A 12,091-nucleotide genomic window follows, 5' to 3' on the forward strand; every position below is an offset into this window, starting at 1 on the left:
CCCTCCTACTTTTAAGAAAATGTTTCCTATATCTGACACCATGCAGGATTTTTGGCAATTGATTCCCAAGGTGGAGGGAGCTATTTCTACTTTAGCTAAAAGTACAACTATACCCATTGAGGACAGTTGTGCGTTTAAAGACCCTATGGATAAAAAATTGGAGGGTCTTCTAAAGAAAATTACAGCCTATAGCTTGCATGGTTCCCGTAACTACTGCAGCTGCTTTTTGGTTTGACGCCCTGGAAGAGTCTCTGAAGGTTGAGACACGTTTAGAGGACATTTTAGACAGAATTAAGGCTCTTAAGCTAGCAAATTCTTTTATGACAAATTCTTTTATAAATAGCTCCTCCCTTCCCTCCCACTCCAGTCATTCTCTTTGCCTACGTTAGTGATAGGAAGAGGCAAAGTGAGGTGTTAGAATAGATTCTTCAATCAAGAGTTTATTATATTTAAAGTAGTGCAAGATTGTGCTGCTTTGTCCTAGGGTGTAGCCATAGTCCATATCAGTCTCTTCAGTAGGGCTTTTGGTGGCTTTAAAGCAATGGGAACTGGTGGGACATTATTCTCACTTCGCCTCCCATACATTTATGCTGCCCTTATCCTGATGGCCTAAGCAAGTCTAACTCAGGCCTTATCATTTTCCACAGGGCCATAGGAGGGAGATGACCTCTTAAACCTGTTGGGCTGTCCTGCTGTCGGGCAGCATTGAGGTAAGTGCTGACTTTTTTATTCTGGGAAGGTTTACACACTCAGAGGAAAGTGGGCACTTTGTTTTTGCTACTATCTCATATAGGGCTCAGAAATGGGGCTCTTTATGATGGGACTCAGGCTCTCTATGTTTGGAGGGTATATTTCTGACAGCTTAAGTACAGGCACTGGGGCTGGGAGTTAAGATTTTTCTTCCCTATCGGTTTATTTATCTAAAATGAAGCCGGTCGGGTTGTGTGTAGTATAACGCCCACGATGGGCGGGGCTATGTTTTCGCGCGCTTGATATTACGCTGCGCAGTTGTTCAGTTTGTCCGGCACACGGAGCTGTTCTGGTTTGGCTGTGGGGCGACTTTACTTCTCAAGGAAACAAGGAGAATACGTGTCGCAATAGAACTGCATGGTTTTGCAATAAACTTGAAAGCAAGTGGTTTTTAGCGCTAAGAGTCCTTATCCTCTGCTCCGCTGGGACATTGCAGTGAGACCGGTCGGCAGTTAGGCGCCTCAGCAGAGCTGCTGAGGCGTAGAGGTGTCTGAACTTGTGAATTTGTGATTCTTAGCTGAGGATACGTGTTTTTTTCTTTAAAGCAGGAAAATAGTTTCTGTTTAAAATTTAAAGTCACAGAATCGTTTTAGTCAAAATTATTTAAGTTAAGGTAAAATGTCTAAATTTTGCCTTTCTTTTTGAAACATTTTTTTCTCCCTGCATTAAAAACGTTTAGTTTAAATTTTTAAAGGGACAGTAACAGTTTGTTAAATAAAAAAAAAAAAGATTCTTTTTTTTGTGTTTGTTATTTTGCTGTTTTTTTTCAGTATGGATATAGGAGCTGTGCAAAATGTTACTTGCTCCATGTGTTTGGATGCCAATGTGGAACCTCCTATTCCTTTTTGTCCCTCATGTATTTAGAGGGTTTTAAGTTATAGAGAACAAATGTTTCATGAACAAAATTTTTCAAAAACGGATGCTTCTCAGGAGTCTAATGACGAAAATCAGGGTATGCCGCAGCTTTCTCCCCAAGCGTCCCAAACTTTAACGCCCGCACAAGCAGTGCCCTGTACTTCTGCTCCAGCTCCTGCTGGAGTTACCTTAAGGACATAGCTGCGCTTATGTCTTCCACAATTTCTGATGCGTTGTCTGCTTTTCCTATGTTGCAAGGCAAGCGTAAGAGGAAAGACAACCATGCCTGGCAGAGGTCTCTGATGTACAATCATTTTGTCAGGACCTGGTTAGGATCAGGCCTGTGTTCAAATCAATTACTTCTCCATGGAGTTTGAATTTAGTTCTCAAAGTTCTTCAAGGGGCTCCGTTTGAGCCTATGCATTCCTTAGATATTAGGTTGTTATCTTGGAAAGTTTTGTTTCTTGTTGCTATTTATTCAGCTCGTAGAGTGTCTGAACTCTCGGCGTTGCAACATGCTTCACCTTATCTTATTTTCCATTCAGATAAGGTAGTTCTACGTACTAAACTAGGTTTCCTTCCTAAGGTTGTTTCAGACAGCAACATTAATCAGGAAATTGTTGTTCCTTCTTTGTGTCCTAATCCTTCTTCTCAGAAAGAACGTCTTCTGCACAATTTGGACGTTGTTCGTGCTTTAAAATTTTATTTACAAGCGACTAAGGACTTTCGTCAGTCTTCTTCTTTGTTTGTAGTTTTCTCTGGGAAATGTAGAGGTCAGAAAGCTACGGCTACCTCTTTTTCTTTTTGGCTGAGGAGTATCATAGGTTTTGCATATGAGACTGCTGGACAGCAGCCTCCTGAGAGGGTTACGGCTCATTCCACCAGGGCTGTTGCTTCCTCATGGGCATTCAAAAATGAAGCTTCAGTGGAACAGATTTGCAAGGCTGCAACTTCGTCCTCTCTTCATACTTTTTCGAAATTCTATAAATTTGATACTTTTGCCTCGGCTGAGGCTGTTTTTGGGAGAAAGGTTCTTCAAGCAGTGGTGCCTTCCGTTTAGGTTCCCTGTCTTGTCCCTTACGTATCATCTGTGTCCTCTAGCTTGGGTATTGTATCCCATAAGTAATGAAGATGATCCGTGGACTCATTGTGTCTTTAAAAAGAAAAGAAAATTTATGCTTAACTGATACATTTTGTTTCTTTTTAGACACGATGAGTCCACGGCCCGCCCTGTTCTTTTAGACAGGTTATTATTTATTATAAACTTCAGACACCTCTGCACCTTGGCTTTTCCTTTTCCTTTCTCTTCCTAACTTCAGTCGAATGACTGGAGTGGGAGGGAAGGGAGGAGCTATTTAACAGTTCTGCTGTGGTGCTCTTTGCCTCCTCCTGCTGACCAGGAGGTGAATATCCCATAAGTAATGAAGATGATCCGTGGACTCATCGTGTCTAAAAAGAAACAAATTTATAAGGTAAGCATAAATTTTCTTTTACTCCTATTATCGGTATTTTCGTCATTCTCTTGCTATCTTTATTTGAAAAAGCAGGAATGTAAGGTTAAGAGCCGGCCCATTTTTGGTTCAGAACCTGGGTAGCACTTGCTGATTGGTGGCTAAATGTAGCAACCAATCAGCAAGCGCTACACAGGTGCTAAGCCAAAAATGTACCAGAAGAAAAAAAATGATAATATGAGTAAATTAGAAATTTACTTAAAATTGCATTCTCTATCTGAATCATGAAAGAAAAAAAAATGGGTTTGGTATCCCTTCAAGCAGAGGCCGGAAATGCAGATTCAGGACTGTATCTAGATCAGCTTCAAAATAAAGTGAATTGGCTTTCAGGTGTAGGTCATAGTATAAAAACAGGTCTGTTGTTTCCTGAGCCAAGTCTTTGAGACTACATGATGCACCTTAGAAAAGGGATTTTCAGTCTACATTTTTAACATATAAAGCAATATGATCATAAACAGCTAATATAATAAAACAGAAGAATGTTGTTATTTAACCTCTTCCACAAACATATATCTATATGTAAAACATTTGTCTTGGACTTGTCATATAAAATTATTGTATGGTGTCAAGCAGGTAATATCTAGACTAAACTATCAGTTACTTAATTGCTCACCTTTCTTATTTTTACTTTCTAGTTAATTCCTCTCATTGATTCCTCCTTGAAAGATCCAAAACTTCAAAATAGTTCATTTTTTAACCAAGTCGAAGAAACTTTACTTTCCTGGGAAAAACGAGCAGAGAGTCCAAAGGATGAAAATAATCTGTCTAGCATTCACAAGACCATATTGTCTGGGTTTTGGGATGGCTTAGCACGTGTGTGTGTTGAGCAAGTTGATGCTATTGAAGCTGGTAAGAAGGAATTAGCAGGTGTTTCTGGACTTCTTCAGGTTCTACAAAATCCTAAAAATTCAGCCAAAGCTGATAAGAAGAAAAAGGCAAAGATTAGATTTATAGATGAGGAGGAAATGGCTTGTGAAGGACTTAAACCAGAACAATCTTCTTTAGAACCCGAGACAATTTTAAGTGTTCAGACCCAAACAGAAGGTTCTTCTACACTTTCTGGTCTGAGGAAAGAACGCCTTGAAGACTTGGTGTGCAAACTGGCAGAACTGAGCATGGTTTATGTTAATGACCAGAGGCCCAATCAGCATCTTAGGTTCTTAGCGGCTCTGCTCAGCTCATTCTCATCTCTTAGAGTATATCAGGTGCTTTTAGAACAAAGTAGTGAAACAGATTCAGCAAATGCAGAATCCTCAGATAAGTTGCCTGCATCTAACGGTGAAAATGCAGCAGTTCAGTTTTTCCATAACAAATTAATTGTTTGGTTGAAAGATGAGAGCATGGAAGAAGCTGATTTCTTGGTGGACATCTTATACAGTGTCTTGCATTGCTGTGGTGACTCTTCGGATAGAAAAGGTCTACTGGATAACCATACAAAGGTAATGAGCATATTCTGTACTGAACTAAGGCTGTATGCAGCCCCCAAAACCAATTTAGGTGTGTAGGCAATGGCATCCACCTAGTACACATACAATTACAAATTATATCCTAATTACGTTCAATATACTGTCAGTGAATTAACGTGACATAAAAAAATACATTTGTATTAGAGCATATTATTAAACCTGCATAGAACAAAGTGCCAACTCCAGATCAAAAACGTTCTACTGGGACATAGCTGAACACTTCCCGTGAACCAATGGCAAGAGGTATATGTGCATAACCACCAATCACCAGCTAGTTCCCAGTAGTGCTTTGCTGCTCTTGAGTCTACCTAGGTATGCTTTTCAATAAAAGGTACCACAAGAATTATGTCTATTTGATAGCAGTTTGTCTTAAACCATATAAGTTTAATTTTGACTTTAATTTTCCTTTAGCTGAAGAGATTAAGATGAAATAGTTTGTTGCTTTTTTCATTCATAGAAAGTTTTGGTTAACTGATTCTTTTTTTTATTTTTTTTTACAGGAGGATTTTAAATGGAGTGTTCTTCTGCACATCATTCAAAGGGTGAGCAATATTTAATCTTCCAGTAAAGTGTGATTGCAGAGATGTGTTTAGCTGATATTAATTATGTACAACCGCATTAAATAATCCTAAAAGTAAGCAACCAAGGGACATTGGTCAATTAGAATTAAAGGCTTGTTATTGAATTGAATAAAAGTGTCATCTTATAAATGATATGTATTAAATAACCTGATATATATATATATAGTCGTATGCAAAAGTTTAGGCACCCCTGACAATTTCCATGATTTTCATTTATAAATAATTGGGTGTTTGGATCAGCAATTTCATTTTGATCTATCAAATAACTGAAGGACACAGTAATATTTCAGTAGTGAAATGAGGTTTATTGGATTAACAGAAAATGTGCAATCTGCATCAAAACAAAATTAAACAGGTGCATAAATTTGGGCACCCCAACAGAAATATTGCATCAATATTTAGTAGAGCCTCCTTTAGCAGAAATAACAGCCTCTAGACGCTTCCTATAGCCTGTAATGAGTGTCTGGATTCTGGATGAAGGTATTTTGGACCATTCCTCCTTGCAAAACATCTCCAGTTCAGTTAGGTTTGATGGTTGCCAAGCATGGATAGCCTTCTTCAAATCTCCCCACAGATTTTCAATGATATTCAGGTCTGGGGACTGGGATGACCATTTCAGAACATTGTACTTGTACCTCTGCATAAATGCCAGAGTAGATTTCTTTTGCAAGATGTACCGAGTCCACGGATTCATCCTAACTTGTGGGATATTGTCCTTCCTGACAGGAAGTAGCAAAGAGAGCACCACAGCAGAGCTGTCTATATAGCTCCCCCCTTAACTCCACCCCCCCCAGTCATTCTCTTTGCCGGCTCTAAGCAGGAAGGGTAAAGAGAAGAGGTGTTAAACTGTTAGTTTTTATTTTATCTTCAATCAAGAGTTTATTTTAAATGGTACTGGTGTTGTACTATTTGCTCTCAGGCAGGGCGTAGATGAAGATTTCTGCCTGGAGGATGATGATCTTAGCATTTGTAACTAAGGTCCACTGCTGTTCCCACAGAAGCTGAGGAGTACAGGAAAACTTCAGTGTGAGGAACGGTTCTTGCTATACAGCAATGAGGTATGTTCAGTCATTTTTCTGCAGAGACTTTGTTAACTCAGAAAGGCTGACAGTAGCCCCATTAGGGGAAGGGGAAGTAATAATCCTAGGGTTAAGAGGTTTTACTAGCTTGCATAAAGGGCTTATTTTGTTTATTTATTTGGGCACTCAGTTTGTATGAGAGATTGGAGGACAAACGTTTGGGTGTTCTGGAAGTAACGTTCTTTATTCAGACTTTTGCATGAGGGTTCATTTGGCTTAAATTGGGGTTATTATAACCCACATGGCTTCAGGCAAGGTTTTTTTGGATTTGGGTAGGCCCCAGCCACATGGAGTGTGGTGGGCGGAGCCTATTTTGGCGCCTCTGTTGCGCATTTAGTTATACTGGCAAGCAGCAAGCAACTTCTCCTGAGGCCCTGATATTCATCCTGAGGGCCTAATCGAAGCTTTAACATCTTTTTATCGTTCCCTAAGGGCAGGTAGGGCCACAGCAGAGCTGTGGCAAGGTGCTAATAGGGGTTTAAACCGGTTATTAGTCATTTTGTGATCCGGTTTTGTTATTTGGGGGTGCATTGCTTATTTACTTGGGGTGCAATCCTCCTAAAGCTTAATAGGTACACTGTTAAAATTTAACCTGTTTTTTGAAAATTGTGTTTTTTTCATTAAATAAAGTGTTTTCCAAGCTTGCTTGTCTCATTACTAGCCTGTTCAACATGTCTGACATTGAGGAAACTCATTGCTCAATTTTTTTATTAGCCATTGTGGAATCTGCCCAGTTCCGAGAGCAGAACAGGGACAAGGTTTCTACTCTAATCTGTTTGTGGTTCCCAAAAAAGAGGGAACCTTCAGACCAATTCTAGATCTCAAGATCCTAAACCAATTCCTAAGAGTTCCATCTTTCAAGATGGAGACCATTCAGACTATTTTACCAATGATCCAGGAGGGTCAATATATGACCACCGTGGATTTAAAGGATGCGTATCTACACATTCCTATCCACAAAGATCATCACCAGTTCCTCAGGTTTGCCTTTCTGGACAGGCATTACCAGTTTTTGGCTCTTCCCTTCGGGTTGGCCACGGCGCCAAGAATCTTCACAAAAGTGCTAGGGTCCTACGGCCGCGGGACATTGCAGTGGCGCCTTATCTAGACAACATCCTAATTCAAGCGTCGACTTTCCAACTAGCCAAGTCTCACACGGACTTAGTGTTGGCCTTTCTAAGATCTCATGGGTGGAAGGTGAACGTGAAAAAGAGTTCTCTTATTCCTCTCACAAGGGTTCCATTCCTGGGAACTCTGATAGATTCGGTGGACATAAAGATTTTTCTGACGGAGGTCAGGAAATCAAAGATTTTAACCGCCTGCCGAGCTCTTCATTCCATTTTTCGGCCGTCAGTGGCTCAGTGTATGGAGGTAATCGGACTTATGGTAGCGGCAATGGACATAGTTCCGTTCGCTCGCTTGCATCTCAGACAACTGCAACTATGCATGCTCAAAAAGTGGAATGGGGATTATGCAGATTTATCTCCTCAGATAAATCTAGATCAAGAGACCAGAGACTCTCTTCTTTGGTGGTTGTCACAGGATCACCTTTCCAGGGGAATGTGTTTCCGCAGGCCAGTGTGGGTTATAGTGACGACGGACGCCAGCCTACTGGGCTGGGGTGCAGTCTGGAATTCTCTGAAAGCACAGGGTTTGTAGACTCAGGAGGAGGCCCTCCTAAAGATAAATATTCTGGAATTAAGAGCGATTTTCAATGCTCTTCAGGCGTGGCCTCAGCTGGCTTCGGCCGGATTCATCAGGTTTCATTCGGACAACATCACGACTGTAGCTTATAACAATCATCAGGGGGGAACAAGGAGTTCCTTGGCGTTGATAGAAGTTTCCAGGGTAATCCGATGGGCAGATACTCATTCTTTCCATCTATCAGCGATCTATATCCCAGGGGTAGAGAACTGGGAGGCAGATTTTCTAAGTCGTCAGACTTTTCATCCGGGGGAGTGGGAGCTCCATCCGGAGGTGTTTGCTCAACTGGTTCAGCTATGGGGCACACCAGAATTGGATCTGATGGCGTCTCGTCAGAACGCCAAATTTCCTTGTTACGGATCCAGGTCCAGGGATCCTCAGGCAGTACTGATAGATGCTCTAGCAGTACCCTGGTTGTTCAACCTGGCTTATGTGTTTCCACCGTTTCCTCTCCTTCCCTTTTTGATTGCAAGAATCAAACAGGAGAGAGCTTCGGTGATTTTGATAGCACCTGCGTGGCCACGCAGCACTTGGTATGCAGATCTGGTGGACATGTCATCTCTACCACCATGGACTCTGCCACTGAGACAGGACCTTCTGATTCAAGGTCCGTTCAAGCATCCAAACCTAATTTCTCTGCAACTGACTGCTTGGAGATTGAACGCTTGATTTTATCAAAGCGGGGTTTCTCTGAGTCGGTCATAGATACCTTGATTCAGGCTCGAAAGCCTGTCACCAGGAAAATCTATCATAAGATATGGCGTAAATATCTTTTTTGGTGCGAATCCAAGGGCTACTCATGGAGTAAGATTAGGATTCCTCGGATTTTGTCCTTTCTCCAAGAAGGATTGGAGAAGGGGCTATCAGCTAGTTCCCTAAAGGGACAGATATCTGCTTTATCAATTCTATTGCACAAGCGTCTGGCAGATGTTCCAGACGTTCAGTCGTTCTGTCAGGCTTTAGTTACAATCAAGCCTGTGTTTAAACCTGTTGCTCCGCCATGGAGTTTAAATTTAGTTCGTAATGTTCTTCAAGGGGTTTCGTTTGAACCCATGCATTCCATAGATATTAAGCTTCTATCTTGGAAAGTTCTGTTTCTAGTTGCTATCTCTTCAGCTCAAAGAGTTTCTGAGCTATCTGCTTTACAATGCGACTCGCCTTATCTTGTTTTCCATGCTGATAAGGTGGTTTTGCGTTCCAAACCTGTGTTCCTCCCTAAGGTTGTTTCTAACAGGAATATCAGGAAATTGTTTTTCCTTCTCTGTGTCCTAATTCTTCTTCCAAGAAGGAACGTCTGTTGCACAACTTGGACGTGGTTCGTGCCTTGAAGTTTTATTTGCAGGCAACCAAAGATTTTCGCCAATCTTCTTCTTTGTTTGTTGTCTATGCTGGAAAGAGCTACCTCTCTTTCCTTTTGGCTGAAAAGCATCATCTGTTTGGCTTATGAGACTGCTGGACAGCAGCCTCCTGAAAGAATTACAGCTCACTCCACTAGAGCGGTGGCTTCCACATGGGCTTTTAAAAATGATTCTTCTGTTGAACAGATTTGTAAGGCTGCGACTTGGTCTTCGCTTCATACCTTTTCCAAATTTTACAAATTTGATACTTTTGCTTCTTCGGAGGCTATTTTTGGGAGAAAGATTTTGCAGGCAGTGGTGCCTTCCGTTTAGGTTCCTGTCTTGTCCTTCCCTTCATCCGTGTCCTAAAGATTTGGTATTGGTATCCCACAAGTTAGGATGAATCCGTGGACTTGGTACATCTTGCAAAAGAAAACAAAATTTATGCTTACCTGATAAATTTCTTTCTTTTGCGATGTACCGAGTCCACGGCCCCTCCCTGTCTATTCAAGACAGATAGTATTTTTTATGTAAACTTCAGTCACCTTATAGTTTCTCCTTTTCTTCCTTGGCCTTCGGTCGAATGACTGGGTGGTGGAGTTAAGGGGTTATAGACAGCTCTGCTGTGGTGCTCTCTTTGCTACTTCCTGTCAGGAAGGACAATATCCCACAAGTTAGGATGAATCCGTGGACTCGGTACATCGCAAAAGAAAGAAATTTATCAGGTAAGCATAAATTTTGTTTTTGAGCAGTGTTTTGGGTTGTTGTCTTGTTAAAATATCCAGCCTCGGCGTAACTTCAACTTTTTGACTGATTCCTTAACATTATTCTCAAGTATCTGCTGATATTGAGTGGAATCCATGCAACCCTCAACTTTAACAAGATTCCCAGTACCGGCACTGGCCACACAGCCCCACAGCATGAGTTAACATCCACCAAATTTTACTGTGGGTAGCAAGTGTTTGTCTTGGAACGCTGTGTTCTTTTGCCGCCATGCATAACGCCCCTTGTTATGACCAAATAACTCAATCTTTGTTTCATCTGTCCACAGCACCTTCTTCAAATGAAGCAGGCTTGTCCAAATGTGTGTTTGCATACCTCAAGCGACTCTGTTTGTGGCGTGTGTGCAGAAAAGGCTTATTCCGCATCACTCTCCCATACATCTTCTCCTTGTGCACAGTGCACTGAATTTTTGAACGATGCACAGTGACACCATCTGCAGCAATATGATGTTGTAGGTCTTTGGAGGTGGTCTGTGGGCTCTTTTTGACCGTTCTCACCATCCTTTGCCTTTTGCTTCTCCGATATTTTACTTGGCCTGCCACTTCTGGCCTTAACAAGAACTGTGCCTGTGGTCTTCCATTTCCTCACTATGTTCCTCACAGGGGACACTGACAGCTTAAATCTCTGTGATAGCTTTTTGTAGCCTTCCCCTAAACCATAATGTTGAACAATCTTTGTTTTCAGGTCATTTGAGAGTTGTTTTGAGGCCCCCATGTTGCCACTCTTCAGAGGAGAGTCAAAGTGAACAACAACTTGCAAAAATTAAAAAGCATTTGTACTCAGCAACAGCAATGCACTACGTGGAGCTAGCTGGTGATTGGTCGCTACACCTATTTGTCTGTTGTCATAAGCTCACCAAATGTGTTCAGCTAGCTGCCAGTTGTGCGTTGCTGCGCTGGGATGGACTTTATGTGTTTTAATTTCTTCACAGAGGTTTCACGCACAGTTATATGTAAGCAATAGTGCAATGATAACATGCGCTAACATTTATCATTTTGTTTTTGCACTTTATCTCCCTTTAATCTCATATCAAATGCGGATACATTTGTGCACCTTTTTAGAAAATCTCTATATAATGCCGCATTATGGAAAGAATATTCTATACAGAACTGAAACATGACACCATATATATTATATTATATATAACATATTTTGCATAGTTGCTATGCAAAATATGAATTTTATTGGCCAGGGCAGGATATTACAAAGGCCTCTATGTTATGCATTGGGAATGTGGACTCATTTTAATGGAACAAGACAGAATATTTCATTTGTTTCCAAGAGGATACTGAGCTTATTGTATTTATACACTGATATATTATAATCTTAAAGGGGCATAAACGAGCAATAATATATAAAACAAACTGTTCTAACAGGCTAGAACATCTTATTGCCCTGAAAACAATATGCTAAACATATCTAAAGGTCCCAATAACAGGTCAGTGGGACTGAATATCCTGCTCAAAAAGCATGTCATGGAATTGAAGTAATGCAGTAGAATTAAATGCACAATACACAGACAATGCAGCACAAAATGAGCTGTAGAATATGTTCTGCCAAATTTCAAAGTTAATCCAATACCTCCCCCCCACTGTATCATATGACAGCCATCAGATAATCACAATATACTGTGCACTTTTGCCCATGCTCAGTATGAGCAGGAGCCGCAGTAAGTGTGCATACAAAAAGTGTGCACATTTTGATAATTGAAGTATATTGGAAGGTTTTTCTAAATTGCTGAATCACTAAACGTTTGACTTTACCGTCAGCAGTATGTTTGGGTATCTGGTCTTCAGATTGCAAAGAGGAGTAGAATGATAATTAGGCAGATACCACATGAATGCTGTCAGTGTTTTTTTTTTTTTTTGAGAATACTTAGCTTTATTGATGATTTATCAGATAACACAATGCTAGAGGAGCACATGACCTTGGTTACATCGAGCTGTTGAAACTTTGTAGCGTACACCGTTGTTATCAGTTTGCCCAAACAGTGATGTTGCTTTTGTAATGTTAGTAAATAACAAA

The 12,091-nt window shown here is 40.8% G+C and overlaps 1 protein-coding gene across 1 annotated transcript in view; it reads left to right on the forward strand.

Annotated features, from left to right (window-relative positions):
- LTN1 (listerin E3 ubiquitin protein ligase 1) overlaps positions 1 to 12,091 on the forward strand; it is a 297,783-nt gene that overhangs the window by 76,075 nt on the left and 209,617 nt on the right. Inside the window, exons 10-11 of the mRNA XM_053705992.1 lie at positions 3,752 to 4,555; positions 5,083 to 5,124. Coding sequence (XP_053561967.1) covers positions 3,752 to 4,555; positions 5,083 to 5,124 — 846 coding nt within the window. The remainder of the gene's footprint in view (positions 1 to 3,751; positions 4,556 to 5,082; positions 5,125 to 12,091) is intronic.

Source organism: Bombina bombina, chromosome 3, assembly GCF_027579735.1.
Source record: "Bombina bombina isolate aBomBom1 chromosome 3, aBomBom1.pri, whole genome shotgun sequence".
NCBI lineage: Eukaryota > Metazoa > Chordata > Amphibia > Anura > Bombinatoridae > Bombina > Bombina bombina.